Source organism: Hydra viridissima, unplaced genomic scaffold (assembly GCF_058129835.1).
Source record: "Hydra viridissima isolate aposymbiotic clone 2 unplaced genomic scaffold, HvirCarnegie_v1 scaffold_5, whole genome shotgun sequence".
NCBI classification, from domain to species: Eukaryota; Metazoa; Cnidaria; class Hydrozoa; order Anthoathecata; family Hydridae; genus Hydra; species Hydra viridissima.
Genome location: NW_028324304.1, coordinates 19,240,580 through 19,258,026, shown reverse-complemented (window position 1 = coordinate 19,258,026; position 17,447 = coordinate 19,240,580). Strand labels below are relative to the sequence as shown.

The 17,447-nt window shown below is 30.7% G+C and overlaps 2 protein-coding genes and 1 pseudogene across 3 annotated transcripts; all 3 read right to left on the bottom strand.

The window, feature by feature from the left end:
- Positions 1-6,895: 6,895 nt before the first annotated feature.
- On the bottom strand, positions 6,896-12,668 carry LOC149889200 (uncharacterized). 2 transcript variants are annotated; one of them, XM_090086973.1, is made up of 8 exons: positions 12,519-12,586; positions 11,852-12,436; positions 10,915-11,019; positions 10,402-10,566; positions 8,309-10,180; positions 8,137-8,226; positions 7,554-7,911; positions 6,896-7,425 (listed from the first exon to the last, which is right to left on the bottom strand). In XM_090086973.1, the coding sequence occupies exons 2-7, from the start codon at positions 11,916-11,918 to the stop codon at positions 7,697-7,699; spliced, it is 2,514 nt and encodes an 837-aa protein (XP_089943099.1). In that variant the 5' UTR covers positions 11,919-12,436; positions 12,519-12,586; the 3' UTR covers positions 6,896-7,425; positions 7,554-7,696. The 2 variants fall into 2 exon arrangements, with proteins under 2 accessions (XP_089943099.1, XP_089943098.1); XM_090086972.1 differs by having other exon boundaries at positions 10,915-12,436; positions 12,519-12,668.
- Positions 12,669-13,201: 533 nt separating this feature from the next.
- On the bottom strand, positions 13,202-14,779 carry LOC149889199 (uncharacterized; annotated as a pseudogene).
- Positions 14,235-16,525, bottom strand: LOC149889198 (uncharacterized). The gene is made up of 3 exons (XM_090086975.1): positions 15,709-16,525; positions 15,202-15,634; positions 14,235-15,125 (listed from the first exon to the last, which is right to left on the bottom strand). The coding sequence occupies exons 1-3, from the start codon at positions 16,339-16,341 to the stop codon at positions 14,779-14,781; spliced, it is 1,413 nt and encodes a 470-aa protein (XP_089943101.1). The 5' UTR covers positions 16,342-16,525; the 3' UTR covers positions 14,235-14,778.
- Between the last annotated feature and the right edge of the window lie 922 nt (positions 16,526-17,447).

Genomic DNA, 17,447 nt, shown 5'->3' with positions numbered 1-17,447 from the left:
TGGCCAGAGTGGAAAAGTTTCACATAGTGAAGCTTCCATAGCATTTATCCTGCTTACAACTGATGCATTTAATCTGCGTTCCTTTGGTATCGCCCTGAGTTTAGCATTTTCCTTTAACAGTTGTATGATGCGTTCACAAGCTTCCTTGTATAATTTTATTGTGAACTGGAAGGAGATGCTATTGCAGGTCATACTACTCAAAAACAAGGTAAGTTACAGTTAAGGTAAGTAGTGTTATTTGAAGGTAAAAAAACCACCACAGGCACCATTAGCCATTAAAAGTAAGTTGGTAAATATTAATGAGAAGTTATTTAATGCTACTGAATTTCCCTATTATCACTCTTGCTATGAAAAATGATAAAAATTTGTAAATATGAAAAATTTTTATTATACAATTAAAAAAGATTGCTTACCAACTGATTTATTCAAAATAACAGAAAAAATTCCCAGATTTTTCTCTCATAAGGCAGTCGAAAAATATCTAATTCCGTCAAATGCAGACAGTAAGGATATGATAATCAAAAATATAGTACTGTTAAATACAGTTGATATTTTTGGAGATAGTGCCCTTCTAGCTAACCCGAAAAAGCCACCTAAATGGGGTGATAGTGGACACATGTAGGTGTCAAGAAATGGGAGTTTTGAAATCCATCTATTACGTCCGAGAAAAAAAAATCAACTTTAAGCCGAAAATTTCCCAGTTTTTTTACTGTTTCGATTATTTACTAAAAAAGCCTTAAAATTGAAATGGGTCATTTGAACTTCATAAAATTTTATGGTGTTGTTTCTATATAGTGTGGCTATCCTTTTATAAAATTTCATGCAAATATCTTGCTTGGTTATAAAGTTATAAGCCAAAACGTTTTTCAAAATCATACATTTTGAAAGTGTTGGTACAAAAAGTTTTTAGTTTTGGTAAAAAAGTTTTGTCTGATTGCTCTAAATTTTTGTGTGCATACTCTACACGTTATAAGCAACAAGTTTTATTAACACTGTTTTGGAATTAGGACCATTTGTGAAAAACTGTGGCCACAAAATCATTTCGAGCCCCAAAATTTCCTTGTAAAATTGGCAAATCAATTTTCGATGAAAATGTCTAACTGAGGGGTCCATTTTGTATTTTTTTCTACCCTGAGCACCAATCAATATAAAAAAATATAGAGCCTATTGAAAAATATCAAAAAATAGCAACTTTTAGGTCAGTTTTTAGATTTTCATGAAATAGGCCTTTTTCGTGTACATTTTCTATGCATTAGTATATGTTCAAAATGGAAAAGCAATAAGTAACCGTGGCTTTTTTTGCATGAAAAATTAAAAAATAAAATTAGATTGTAAAATATAATGGAATGCATGTACACAACACAAATTGCGGGGTTTTGCCCAATAAGTTAACTTTAAGGCTTCCTCTTCATGCACCTTGGGGCTTTAGTAAAGGTTCAAAGCTGAAAAAAACTTTTAGATGTAATGAAACTTGAATTTTAATCAGTTAAGTCACCTAAAATAGTTGAAATGAAGAGTTGAAGAAAACTCAAATATTAGAGGTGAAAGCTTTTAACTCAAAAATTTTATTTTCTTAAATTGATAACTTAACAACTTACTCTCAATCATAATTTAGATTTTTTTTCTTGATTCAAGAAACACCTACTTTCTAATTTAATTAAACAGTTCTAAAATAAGTTCTAAAATAAGCTGCACAATTTTAGAATTATAAAATGTGGCATTTTTGGCAGAGTAAGACTATAAAAGATGCTTGCTGTTGTAGTCCACAAGGCAGTTTTTAAGTCTAAGAGCGTATTCTGGTTGAGATGGGAGTCGTTTGTATCGTTGCCAATGATGAGAAATGTCTTGATGAGCTGCTTCAACTACCTGTTCGCTGTAAATTCCAAGTGGTGACATGTGGCGGTTCACAAAGTCTTTGATGTAGTTAAATACCATATGGATCTTGGGTGTAATATTAGCATTCGGAATGGCAAGGTATGGGTCTTGAAATTGTTGGATTTTGTCCATAAAATTAACCTCAAGGTCTGATCCAAAGCAGCTTTTCACTACAGCATTAAACTTCCTGAGCGATTCGATGAATCCAAAAACTTGGAAAGCCGACTCAGCTTCTGCCAACTGTTGAAGCCTATCCACATTCCGAAGAAGTTTGCGACAATCGTTTCTTTCAAACATGCCTCCATGGTAGGGGCTCAGTTTCATGTTAAGAGAAGCTGGCCATTTTTCGGCATTGGGCCTTACACTTTTCATTTTCTTTAAAAAATGTGGTTAAGAACTCCAAGCAAAAGATACAAATCCGGTGGAGGCAAAATGTCCAGAATAAGAGTATTATCGGCACCGCTGAGGATAGGTGAATGGACAACATTGCCGGTGTGTTTTTCCTTGGTAGGAATGCTCCCTGCACTCAAGAAGCTTTTATAGCTCTCTCTGAGTGACCCAAGTGTTCTCAAGGCTCCAGCCTTCTCTAGATTTGTGAAATCAATGCTACACCAAGAGCAAGGGTGAGATCTTGAGTAAGCTTGAAGCCCACAGAGAATGTTGGCCAGTTTCAAGTCACAAGCAAGAATAGCCTTCACTCTATCGACTTGAATGAGCGACCAAATTTGGCGGACATTCTTATTAGTTTCGGGAAGCTTTTCCGCAATTGCCATAAGCATCTGGAGCTTTACACCCTATCTTTTGCAAGCCTGTCAGTCAAGAGACGCTTTTTAGGTGGGGACTCTTTTGCGGCTCTGTCGATGACTCCCAAACAAAACTTCAGAAATCCCTTGCCACCATCGATTCTGACTTTTATAATTCGCTCAGTTGAAACATTTCGAGATGTGCTGATTGTGCCGATAAGGTCAGTGACGTTTTTAGATTGGCCAACAGTGTGATCTGAACCAGTTTCACCTTTTGCATCAGAAACCTTTGTATTTGAGTGGGTAAAAAAATCATTCAGTTTCGACCAGCAGCCAGAAATTCTTTGTTGAAATTCGGCTCAACAAGCTTTGTGCCTGAAGTCTGGTTTACTACTGTTGCCTATTTCATCATTACCACATTAGATTAACCTCTGTTGAGCTGAATATTGACTGTGTCATGTGTCTTCAAAGCAGGAGAGATTGTTTTTGGTATATCAATACTTGGCCCTATAATTGCAAATTGGCTTAAGAAACATTTTTCCAATTACTAAATTATTAAGGAGAAAAATGCTTCTTGAATAAAAATATTTGTCGTGTCAATGTAACATTACTTGAGGTATTCATTATTAAATGAAGCACCTGGAGTCACAGGAAAAGGTGATCCTCCAGATGGTTTTGATAGCCTTACAGTGCCTTTTGGTGAAGCTGTTTTGCTTGTAATCACCATTGCAGCAATCTGTTCTGCAACTTTCTCATATTGAGCAGCTAGCCCTTTGAGGTTTTCACGAAATGTGGATTGGTTACAAATGTGTGGAAAGCCTTTCCCGATGGGACTCAGACAATCGTTGCAGCGCACAGTGGGCCTTTTCTCATTAGCTCGAGAAACATATAGCGGATGTTTCTCATTCAGCTTTAGATGCCCTATCCTGCAGATGAGACAGTCACAGTTTTCACCACGAGTTTCCAATCTGACACGGATAGACTTGAAGTCATACAGTGATGGTAGAACAGCTTCTTTGCCTTCATCTCGCTTCTTCATGATTGTTCGGCATGTTTTACATATTCCTTGAGGCACTCTTGCATCACCCAATTCAAAGTTGATGCCGAAGATTTTTGACAAACGCTGCGCTTGGAATAAAGTTATTTGCTTGATGCACTTTTTAAGGCAAGTTACACAGACAATTTTTCCGTTCTCCTCGTGACCTCTTGCATGATTTGGCATTGTGAGAAATTGCTTAGTCTCCTGTAAATGCAACAGTATTCAAATAGTTTTATCAGTCTTGAAATTTAAGCTATCTCTTAGTTTTGCAAATGTTTCCATTTGCAATTAAAAAAAAAAACAGGCAAAAGTTTGTAGACTTAAAAGCCAAAATATAATACATCCAATTGAAACGAATCGAATCTTTACCTGTATGCAGAAATATGGACGGTCACAAAAAAGAGGGTGAACCTTTTATATGGATATTGGTCTAAAATTTAAGCAATTCTTTGTCACAAAATTTAAAACAACTTAATTTAATTTCAGAGCTTTAAAATATATTTATTAGGATTAAATTGGTTTTGATATAAAAGCAAACAATTTTCATTTACCCACTTGTCATCTTACAGTATTTTATATAGTATAGTTTGCTTATGAGTATAGTGCACACTCAATTTTTTTAACAATAAATATGGCAGACATCTATTAAATAAAAGTCAATTTTTAAAGTGTGCACCTTTTTCTTTGATATCATTTTTTGTAATAAAAGTGCGCACCATACTCAATAAAATACAAAACTTTTTACCACTTCCTACTTTTTCCGCTGAAAAACAATTCCATCTTAAACATCATAGACCAAAAACTTTTCTCTGAAGTTGAAAATGTAAAAAAAAGAATCTTATCTTAACAATTGTAGTTTTGTTGAAGAAAGAAGTTAATTCCAAATACAATAAAATACAAGCTTTAAAAACAAAACTAAGTGATTTTTTTATGGATTAACCTGTAAAATCCGCTTCAACAAAACAATAGGGACTGCCGTACATTTCTTTTTTCGGTAAAAGTTGTCTCTGTCAAAAAACATTTTTACCAAAACTAAAAACTTTTGGTACCAACACTTTCAAAATGTATGATTTTGAAAAACATTTTTGCTCATAACTTTATAACCAAGCAAGATATTTGCATGAAATTTTATACATTGCTAGCCATACTATATAGGTACAAAACCATAAAATTTCATGAAGTTCAAATGACCCATTTCAATTTTATGGTTTGTTAAGTAAATAATCGAAACAGAAAAAAAATTGGGAAATTTTCGGCTTAAAGTTGATTTTTTTTTTCTCAGACGTAATAGATGGATTTCAAAACTCCCATTTCTGGACACCTTTATGTGTCCACTATCACCCCATATAGTGTCTTTTTCGGGTTAGCTAGAGGGCACTATCCACAAAAATATCAACTGTGTAAACTAAATTGACATAATTTATTTCAAACTTAAACATGAAAAACCGTTGAAGAAATTAATAACAGTTTATAGTCTATGATAGGTAAATGTGAGTTTTTCAAATGAGTGGAGGACCCCCTAAATTTTAATATAAGTAAGAAATATTTTATATTATACCATTTTGGCCAAAAAGAAAACTTTTTAAAATGGGTACAGGGATATTTAAAAATCTTGGGGCGTTTGATGCACCCTAACCAACATGAAAATATTTGAGCAGCATATTGAAAAGATGATCCTTCAACTGTTTAGCTATTGTGATGTCTGAAGATTTGGGTGTTAAATGTTGCTTCAATTTTAATTTTGTTGGTAGAACCATATGAATAATGTGTGATTGATCTTTAGAACGACAAAATTTAGCCATTTCCATGGGTTCCAACACTTCGATAACATTATTCAAGGTATTTGTTTAAGGTGGTTATCAGGTAAAAAAAATTTTTTTTTGATTGCCTAATTAGTTTTAAAAAATAAAACTTCTTAATATAAATAAAAATGCTCAAAAAAAGAATTTTTTTTTAATGCTGATTCAGCATAAAATGCAAAAAAATTAATGAAAAAGAAAACAATATTTTCTTAGCCTTTTTATGGCATTATAAGCTAAAATTACAACAATGATAGATAATAATGTAATGAACAAAAGATTACAAAAAAAACTTAAAATAAAAACTATTTTTAAAATGGTAGCACTTTAAATTTTAACGAGCCGTTAAATACAGGAAAGTCTCCCTATTTTGATTGGATGGCGAAAAATTGGTCTACAAAGTCCGAAAAACATTATTCTCGTTTGCCGGACTTAGTGACTTCTATATGATATATGTGGAATACGTATATGAAATATTATAAATATATTTTTAGAGATAAGGACCGCGTGAGACACATATTTTAAAACAATAGCTAAAAAAACAATTTTTTTTGGATAAAATGGCACTTGGAGCCGTTGCCAAAAACACTAAAATTTTAAATTACCCCAGCCATCGCATCTAAAAATTTACACAATTTTAACAAAATCTTTTTGCCATACTGAAAGGGTTGTTCGAAAGAGATTTTTCACAATTTATAATAGGCAAATATATTTGACCTAATTTGGGGTAAAACATTTGACCGAATTTTGTAACTTTTTTGATCTGTTCCCTGACTCGAATCAATTTTATAAAAAATCTGCCGCGCTTAAATCACAGAAGACAATAAAACCGCAACAACCCCCGTTTTCAGAGGGAGTAATTGCAATTGCAAAAAGAAATAAAACAACATCTCTGTCCTCTATTCTTGCTCTGATAAAAATATCTCTTCACTGAAAACCATAAACAGCTGCCGCTGCTGCTTCATGGAAGTAATAAACAAATGCTGTGGAGAATGAACTAATATTTCTAATTATAGATTTCATGGTGTTTATTTGTAATTGTTGATTTAAATCCACATTGGGTACGGTAAAAAGTGTGTTGTTGAAATTTTAAAAGTTTTTTTCTTATGTGAATACAGAATTATGTATAAATATATTAATTGATATTTCATTTGCTCTGAAAATTCTGAATACACCCAAACATAGAAAACAGGTTAAAAGTTGGACTTATATAATGACTCATTAACTCCAACATTTGCTTACTCGAATTAACTTATCTGCCCCTTGGAGAGCCGACATATTGGGAGTTAAATATGCAATTAAATATCTACAAAACTGCAATTACAAATATAAATTGGTAAATGAAAGAAGTTTTGGGAATGAAATTATCGAAGTTTTTATTAAATTAGTTTAAACTAATTTAATAAAAATACTTTGTTGTATAATACATTACACAATTATGTGTTGCAAAAGCTCTGTTATTTAAATAATATTATAATGATGTAACCAACATTATTTCTTTATATAATCTATTAAAAACAGACTACTGAAAGGTTATTAAAACATCAAAAAATGTAACACATCAAAGACAAGTAAAAAATATTTAATTAAACAAAACTAGTTAGAGTGAAACTTTTTCTAAATTGTAAAAAACCACAATCAAATCTTTTACTTTAACACTTCACACCAAAACTGTTAATCTCAGTAATGCACAAATGTGTTGTATAAACATTTTCAATAGAAACTCCAAAAACAATAAGAATCACACTACAACATAATTTATCTTGTTCTATTACTGAAGTTGCATCAACATTTTTTCTAATAACTCCTTTTTTTAAACTAACTTATCATCACTCTTTTTCTTAACTGAAAAATATTTTTTATAGTAACTACTAATCCAGTGTTTGATGTAGTAATTCATGTTAATGCTTGATAAATCCACTTTCAGTTCTTCCTTGGCTAAAAACAATGGCTAAAATGGCTTCTTTGGCTAAAAACAAAAACAATTTCTTTAAAAAATATCTAAAGAAATTGCTGCATAAAGTCTTTCATATTAATAATATCATCAATAGTTGAGTATTACTGGATCTTGAAGACAAAATATTTAATATTAGATACCTTCAAAGTTATAGGTACATAGTTACCAATTTGATACTTCAACTTTGGCCACATAGTCTTTCATAAAGTCAAAAATGAAAAAAAAAAAATTTTTTATATGGCTATTTCATTAGTCAATGAGTTTATTTGCATAGCATTAAAAATTAGACAAAGTAAATACTATATGCATGGTCAAATAAACGTTTTTTTTTAACTTTGACAAATACTTCCGGATATATTAAACTTTGGATAATTGTAATGTCATGGTTAATTATTTCCGGAGATAGATGAGCAGTATCTATGTTCAGTTCATTTTCAGTCAACATATGATTTGTATGCGATTTTCTGTACCCAAAAAATTCCAAAATTTTTTTCTGATCTAAATTTTAATCAATCAAAGTAAAATAATAAAAATCAAATTGCAAAACAATCAAAAAGGTAAACTAATTATTGAAACAAGGGTTTCAAATAGGCTAAAGTGTATATATGCAATGGTTTAGAACTTATGCTAGCTTTAAGTTTTGGAAAAAGTAATGAATACAACATATATGACACCAAATAAGCAGTATTGATTGAAATTAAAAAATCAAAAAAAGTATTTTACCTGGTGATAAAATGTTTTTTTTAATAATACAATTAGTTTGTGTTTCAAGTTTTGGCTTCTTTAATTTACTTGATGACTGTAATTGAGAGTCTTGATAAAAAAAAAAAACATATTTAAAAGCATAAAATTGAACATATAGATATCAGTAAGGCCAAAATATATATATATATACCTTTTATTTTTAAATTCCAGTTGGTAAAATCAAGAAAACTATCTATTTCATCTGCAGAAGGCTTTGCAAGTCTTATGTTTGATGTTTTACGCTTTTTTTTGGTTGAATAAAATGGAGACTGCTTGGTTATTTGAGTGTTTGATGGAACATTACTTTTGAAATGTAATTCATTTTGCTTATTTGTTGTTAAGTTTAAAAAGGTATTTTGAGCTAATGATATATTTTTGTGTAAGCTCTTCAAACCTTCTTCATCTGATACTGTACTACAGGTAACTAAATTAACTAGATTGTTTAAATTTTTAATAATGGTATTTTTTAAAATATTAATATCTGCAGGTTCACATCCTTTTACAACTTTACACTCTAATTCAATAGAATGTGTTGGCAAATGAATAGGTTCATTTTTTTTAGTTTCACAAACCCTGCTAAGACGATGTATTAAATGAATGTGTTTACAGGGGATATTTTTGGTTAGAAAATCCATACAGTCGCAACTATATAAATGAGCACATACTTTACATTCTGGACATTTTGTGAGGCATTCGTTTATTTCACACAATTCTTGGTGTTTTAAAACTCTGTATAGGCAAGCATTTGTTTCAGACTGTACTAGCCTTGCTCCTTTATCATCCAAAGTAAAACTTTCATTCAGTTGCAGACTTGCAATGTGCCTAGAATGCACCATTTTCAACTTGAAGCTGATTTTACCTTTAGTTAATTTTATTATTCTTTCATATACTTTGTCTCTGTTAAACTTTAACAAAGCAAACAAGCAATTATCAATTCTTTTATTATGCTTGCCTTGTAGGTAACTGTACTTGAAGACTTTGTGAAAAGATTCAACATACATATTTGTATTTATGCCAAGACCCATACGATAACAGAATGCCCAATTTTGTTTATTACTGACCCAATATTTCTCAAAATACTCCGCAAATAATTGTGTTAAATCAGATGATTGCAAGTAATTCATTAATAATTGTAAATAGTCATCAAATAGGTTTCTATCACTTAGCTGTAAAAGAAAGCGAATACGTTTGTATATATCTGCTTCCATTTCAATATTGTGTATTTTTTTATGCAATTCTTCTCTCCAAGCTTTATCAACATGCCAAGTACACCAGAACTTTAAAGGCTCACACAAATAAGCATCACAAAACGCTTCGTAATATTGTGATGCCATATCACTCATTATCCAAATTGGACAAAAATTTCCAGAATGTTCTTTTAGTTTTATAAAAAATAATTTTAGAAATCTGAATGAATCACTATTTGATATGCACCATCCAACAGGTTGCCCCTCTCCAAATTCATCAATAACTAATATTGTTGTCAGCAGAAAATCATAGGCATTTGTGCCATGTGTAGAATCAATACAAACACCATTTTTGCCAAACTGTTGTAAAATTTTTTTTTGATGCTCTGTTTGCATTATAATGATAAAGTCAGCATCTTTAAGTTTATTAAATGTATCTGACTCTCCCTGTAATTTATAATGTAAAACATGATTATTTTCCTTCATTTGCCACTCTTTTAGCCAAATTGCAACACTATCTTGGTCATTAGCATGAAGCTGTATAGAATTAATGTTAAATGCTTTTTCGAGATTTTTAATATCTTGGTATTGAGTTAAATGTAATCTGGATTGAACAGAACCCATTTCATCTCTAATATCATCTAGGATTCTATCTTTGGTTACACCCATTTTTAGTTTGCTGGCAATTTCTAGTCTTTGAGCACTTGATAGGGAAATATGTTGAATTTCATTGCTATGTCCATAGTGAGAATAACAAGCGTGAACCAGAATTGTTCCATCTAAGTTTTGGTAAACTTTTAGAGTGGATGTGCAATTTTTTGCAATTTTTCGAGTGCCTATTTTGTAAAATATTCATTATGGTAATAAATAATCTATTATGGTAAATAGATAATTGTAACTATTAAGATTACAATTAACTGTACTTATATATTATACATAACTTTTTAAATTGTTTTAAAGAAAGATAATAAAGAAAATTCTAATAATATAAACAAAACATAAAAATAATTAAAAAATAAACAAAGTAGTCTTCAGAGACTATTTCAGTGAAACATACCACTACTTTTAGCTATTCTTTTCTTTGCCATGCTTTTATAAAATCCACTTCTGTTGCATTGATAGTATGATACTTTCCTACCATTTTTATCCAACTTTTCACCAGAAGGTAAAACATATTGCATTGAGTTATTACTTTCAATATCTGATTTCCACAAATCAAATTCTAAACATTAACAAAAAAATGAAACAACAATTATAAAAAAAAGGTAATAAGAAAGACAGATAACTGATTGTTTAATTCCTTTACAAATTTGGCAATGATTCATAATATAAGAAGCTACTATTCTGAAAGATGCATTATAAAAGGGCCTGCAACAATAACTTACAATTTAAACTATGAATAATCTACTCCTGTGAGTATTGTGAAATTAGTTAACTATTTAATTTTTTTTTTTTTAAATCTTGAAAACAAAATGAAACTCAAATTTAAAGAAGTAAACAAAAAAATAAATAAAAATCATTTTTTTTATAAAAGCATATAAAACAATTTACTTCAAAAACATATAACTACCTTTAAAATTAGAAAATGATAATTTTTCTTCCTGAAAAGTATAAAAATGAACCGCAGATAAATGTTTTCGTAAACCATTAATTTGTCTGCATTGAAAACCACATTCTAGACAAAAAGAAATGCCTGACTGAATATATGCTTGAGCTTCATTAATCAATTTGTGCTTATTTTTTATATGTCGCTGCATATTCTTTTTTTTGGTGAAAGTAATGTTGCAAAATGCACATTTTAGAGATGAAAAATTGTTACTTTCTATATTAACAATAATATTCTTATTTAATGATGATTCAGAAACATTTGTATATTTGAAATCTTCATTAGAAGGCACTTCGAAACTGCTAGAAACTTTGCCTAAAGCAGGAACAACAAAATCCGAATTTATTTCTTTACTAATAAACCATGACATTAAAACCAATCTTAAATATTTAGAATATTTTGTAGGCTCTTGTAGAAAAATGTAATTATTGTTCTCTCTTTTATCATTGCTTATTATATGTACAAAGTAATCATAATTTAAACAAGATATCGCACAAATTATTATAGTAATAACTCCACAAATATTTCCACATGTCTGCATTGGGTAGTTTCCTCTGCATAATGAACTGCATTTTTTGACGCCATATCTGTGCGTTTTTGGATCATGACAGTATGTAATGCTAACCTCTTTATTTAAGTGATACAATTTTCTGATCAATAATTTAACTTTACATAAAAAATCATCTGGAACTGACCAACCTAATGAATCTCCATAGTAAAAACTACACTCAATATTATTATAAACTGCAAATGCCCAATGGGAACCAGGATTAAAATCTGTGCCAGAGAATGTTTTTTCATTGTTTCCTCCAACATTTATAATAAATATCAATTTAATAGGGACAGAAGTTAATCTTGACACATAATGCTCAATATTTCCTATAAAGTTAAAGTAAATTACCTTTGAATGGCTTTGAATAGAATTTAAAATACAAGATATTTGCATCATATGATCTGAGGAGAGCCATCTAGTACAGCATAACTCAGCTAAAGTATTAGGGTTCATCCCATATTCTGAAATTTCTGTACTAGCTGGCTTTCTAAAAAGCACTTCCTTGAATTTTTCAATTAAATTTTGAGGAGGGAATATACCAATTGATTTTGGTACCAACTTTGGAGAATTAAACCATGTCAGCTCTTGATCAACTGCTAATTTGATCTCTTGAACCCTATGAAGCGCTATTAGATGCTGAACACTTTCATAGAGGAATTTCCCTAAATTACATTCTACGTAATGAATTCCACTTGCAATATTATTGCGGAGAGATAATTCAGTTGACCATCTCATTAACTGATGTTTAGGTGGCAAACTCATAAGAGAAAACACATCTTCAACTTTATCAAAAGAAAACTGGCTGGTTTTGATGGAATAATCTTGAACAGTTTTTATAAATTGTTTATGTGACTCGTATGCATCTTGTCGATTATAACTATTGATCGTAAGCTGATTAAGCTTCATTTTGTTTAGAGATAAGCTACCAGATACCTTAAACATAAAATTTGTTATTTAGAAATAATAAAAAAAAAGTTTAAAATAGTTATATTATTAAAAGAAGTAGCTAACTCACAATCGTTATTGCGAATTAGAAACTGGAAACTGTAAGCGTGCTCTTTAGTATATATATTTCTATATATATATATATATATATATATATATATATATATATATATATATATATATATATATATATATATATATATATATATATATATATATATATATATATATATATATATGTACATCCATACATGGTCATAAAAACATAAACTTTTTTACGATCCGGCAAACGATTAAGTTGTTATTCGGGCTTTGCGGAACAAGATTTCTTATCCAATCAAATTAGGGAGACTTTCCTGTATTTAACGTTTAGTAAATTTTAAAGGATATTATTGATACAAAATCTTAAGGTAAAATATCAATATATTCAAATCTAAACAAGTAGTTTCTTAATAAGTGTAATTGTAGTTCTATATATAAAGAAACAACCCTGAAAATTTGAACTCAATTGCATATCTGGTTAAAAAGATATGAATGATTTGCTGTTCGCAGTCAGACAAAAAAATACAATTGAGAAATCAAGCTTCAAAGTTTATAAACAATTAAAAATTTCCTGACACATAAGAGTCTTCTCCCTCTTTCTCTTTCTCTTTATCAATGTAACTCTTTCTGATACATCTCCTTATCCTTCTAGCCATTTTTTGCTTAAGAGTTGAGTTTTTAATTGTGTTCTTTACTCTCGACCTTCTTTCACTAGCCTTTGATCATAAAACTTCCAGGCAAGAGCTGCAAATAAATGAAAGTTATTGTGAAACCTCTCACACCATCATTATAATTTATTACAGCTAAAGCAACACTCAGGTCTAGTACCTTTTTTGTAACAAAAATGTTATTTGGACACTTTTTTTTTTAATAGCAAAAATTTTTAATAGCAAAAGGCAGATTAGTTGATGGCGTATAATTTTTGTCATTCTGTCATAACTTGCACTAGCTTTCCTTTGTACGTGGACAAAGTTGATGTCTCTCTTCACTGTTGCTTAAATTCGAGCAATGCCACAATACAGACAAAGCAGAATTTTTTGTGTTGTACAAAGCTTCATTACGATCTCCACTCCATGCTGCTTAGGTATTTTGCCAATGCTCATGCCATAAACGTTTTGCATTTGTTAATGATCTTGTCTGTCAACCTTCCTTTCCCTGATATAATCCTTTCGTCATTTAACTTTTTATCCTTTAAGTCACATCGAATTTGACGTAGCCGAGTGCCTAGGCGTTTTTGGACATGACCAACGCACTCTATCTTAATTGGGACAAGATCATCTCCATTTGGCTTTGCCTTTACAACATTCTTATTGGATTCAGTATCTCCATCTCCTATATAATGAAAATAACGCACATTGTAGTTTGCCAAAGATTCTGTAATAAATGATAAAACACCTGCTGATTTCATGGTACCTGATGACTGAAAATGACTGAGGTCACAAACATGTGTATTCAAAAACTTTCCATAGCCGCTTTTATTGCTCTTACTTTGCCACAAAACACACCCACGACAAAACATTGAAAGTACTTGGCAATCAACAACTTACAGTTAGTTTTTGCAACAGCAGTGCATACTAGGGTGATTCTATTTTTTAGTTTGTCATGCAAACCTTTTCTAAAACATGAATAATTGTATTCTAAGAGCAACTAAATAAAAAATAATTAAAAATTTGAAAATTTTACTAGGTCACAAAAAAAAGTTACTTTATGGAAATAAGACAAAATTATTTCTTTTTTTTAGTCTTTTTTTATTTTATACATAAGCAAAAGAAATACGACAAAGTTTATAAAGTGAAGTTATTTTTTATTCGACATTTGCATAAACATTTCTGTTAAAAAAAGTCTCTCAAGAGCATCATCAGACTTAGCCCGGGAACATCGGATGTCCATAGCTCGGAGTCCTCTCTCAGCTACCTCATTTGTTCGATGCACATTCTTGAATGAGATTTTAACACCAAAAATATGTCTTGTCAGAGCTTCTTGGGCTTTAATGCAACTTGATGTAGTTTCTTTTAAGTTTTCCCAGTTGGGTTCCTCTCTCATTTTAAACCATGCAAGTGACCAAGAACAGCTAATAAACTTAGCTATTTCTTTCAATAATGGTCGTTCTTCAGGAAGTAGAAAGTAGCCTAACAAGACATATATTGCTCTGCTGTTCCACCTTGCTGAGTGAGAACTTGGTAATTTCGTTGGTAGCTGCAGTTTGGGTAAAATATTGGTGTCCAAATAGTGCCTAAATGCAATACATAACCTGGAAAAATAAACAATAAAATGGATCAACGCATTCATCACATATACAAATCATTGATATTGAAAATAATAATTTTTAATAAAACAAACCTAGCCAATAGCTTATAATCATCTCTCCAGGTTTTTACAGTAGGAGGAGGATGAGGTGTTTTATGCAGGATATTGTATGATTCTTTCAATTGCGGATACTTATTTTTTAGTTTTTGAATGAACTTAAAGTCAGTTAGAGTAGGCGATTTTGATGGTGTTGGCAAGTGGAAAATTACCATTTTTTTCAAAACAAGGTCCAAAATGTGAGCATTGCATCCATAATAAGGAACAGGCCTGTTAAATAGCTTAGATCTTAAAATCCCTACTACTCCACCAAAACAATCATAAGATCCACCTGAAGTAAAATGGAATAACTTATTTAATTGGATTTTTTTTATTATTTAAAAATAAATAATTTTAATTTTACTAGCCTGTATTGACAGAGCAGGTGTCACAAATTATAAGGGATATTTTATGCACAACATTATACTCTAACAATGTTTCCGTTATCATAGCGGCTAGATTTTCGGAAGTTCCGCTAGTATGTAATGTTTTGAGGCCAATGTACCAAAATATTGGTCCATCAGACTGAAGGGCGATGACCATGCGTTCCACTTTTTTAATCCCATAATCATATGGTGCCACACCTTTTCCATCAAAGTGTAATATAAAGGATAATTGAACAGACAAAGCTTCTTTAAGTTTAAGTAGAGTTGTGACTTGCAACCTTTTACCAGCTTTGAAAATAGCCGATTGATTTGGAGTTGGAATGTCACTATGGAAATAACTTAATGAGCGAGTTACACTAACTCCTTTGTGGGTTGAGATACCAGCTTCTGCGCACATAATGGCAATTGGCATCGCCTTAAACCAAAAGTAAAATTAATATAAATTTAATAAAAAAACTTTTTTTATTTCCAAAAATCATTATTACTCACCTTTGATTTAAACTTCCGTTTGGGTCGTTCAAACAAAGGCTGAAAATCATCAACGTTATTATCATTTTCAGAGCTTGACTCTGTGTACAGTTGCTCTACATAATCAAGATCCATGTTTTTTGGTATCAACTGCCTGTTAGCAGGATGCTCAACAACTGTTTGGCTGGTTAATACACAGCTCTTTCTATCATCCATTTGATGATTATAGAAGATCTGCTCTTCCCTCTTCAGCTTTATATTTTTATTAAGGATATCAAATGGCATAAAAAAATCCATATTCGATTTTCTCTTCAAACTTAATTTATAAGCATTCACAACTTCATTCAATTTTTTTGTGATGCCAGCTCTGGATACTGAGGGCATGCTAAATTTCACATTCCAGAGCTGCTCCAAATCTTTTGCTATTATTTGCATAACAGCTCTTGATGGTGGTGCGGGGCGTGTGTCAGCTAGATGGTGATAGTAGCCAAGAATGTGGCGGACTTCTGGAATAGTCTTGAAATTGGCTAAGGATTTAGTCCGTAATCCATAAGGCGCTGCTGAAGCAAGCAGTTCCCGAGGTTCCTTTGAACACGGTGGTGTTAAGTTGTTTGCTTTTCTCTTTAATGCTCCTTTAGCACTTATGTGGGACATATTTAGGTAAATATAATTATAACTAAAATAGAAAATGGAATACAGTTATTTTATTTCTAATCCACCAATAATTGTTAAGCTAGTTTTATATTATATTCACTATTAACTTCAGCTAATTAAAAAAATATCATACAAATTATCAATTTTTTTGCCTAAGTATTTTGTCTTATTTCCATAAAGTAACTTTTTTTTTTGACCTTGTAAAATTTTCAAATTTTTAATTATTTTTTATTTAGTTGCTCTTAGAATACAATTATTCATGTTTTAGAAAAGGTTTGCATGACAAACTAAAAAATAGAATCACCCTAGTGCATACGCCATTTAGAGATGAATGACCAAATTTTTGCCATGAACCGTCAATTCCAATTTGTATATCAAAAATATTATTTTCAGCTGCAGTTGGAAAATTTTTGTTTCTAACTTCTGTCACAGCATCCTTCATGCTGTCACAAGCAGCAGCTTCATAAAATTTTAATAAGTCAGAGTTTGTTTCATTATACGAGAACCAACTTATTGGTGGGGGCAAATTCAAAATAGATGCAAATACTTTCATTGCCTCGTGACCTTGTCTAATTTTTCAAAAGACCATAACAGTTCTTACATCAATTTATTGAGATTTTACTCCTCTGGTATCTCTATCAGGCATATTAAATGCTCGTGATTAATTAAAGAAGTATGTCCATTCACAAATTCACGCTGATTTAAGCGAAGGATGTTATTGTGAGCATGCACATTAAATTACACTATATAAAAAATTTAAAAAAATGGCGGAGCAGTTTTTCCGCAAAAACTAAAAACTTTAGTGATTTCCTGTCTAAATGTCTATAAAGTCTTCGCAATAAAAAAAATAAAAAGTTTTTAAATTATATAATTGATAAGCTCTTTATAAAATTAAAAAATAATAATAATAATAAGTCGTAAAGTAAGAGATTTTTTTGTTTAAAATAATTAAGTTTTTAGGTGAAAAAAAAACAGCATCCCCTCAATTATTTAAAGAATATCTTGCGATTGAAAATTTTTTGGATAAAAATTAAAACATTCTTATTCTCGATACTGTAAGGAAAAATTTTATGTTAATCATTTTCACCAGTCATTTTTTTAAATCG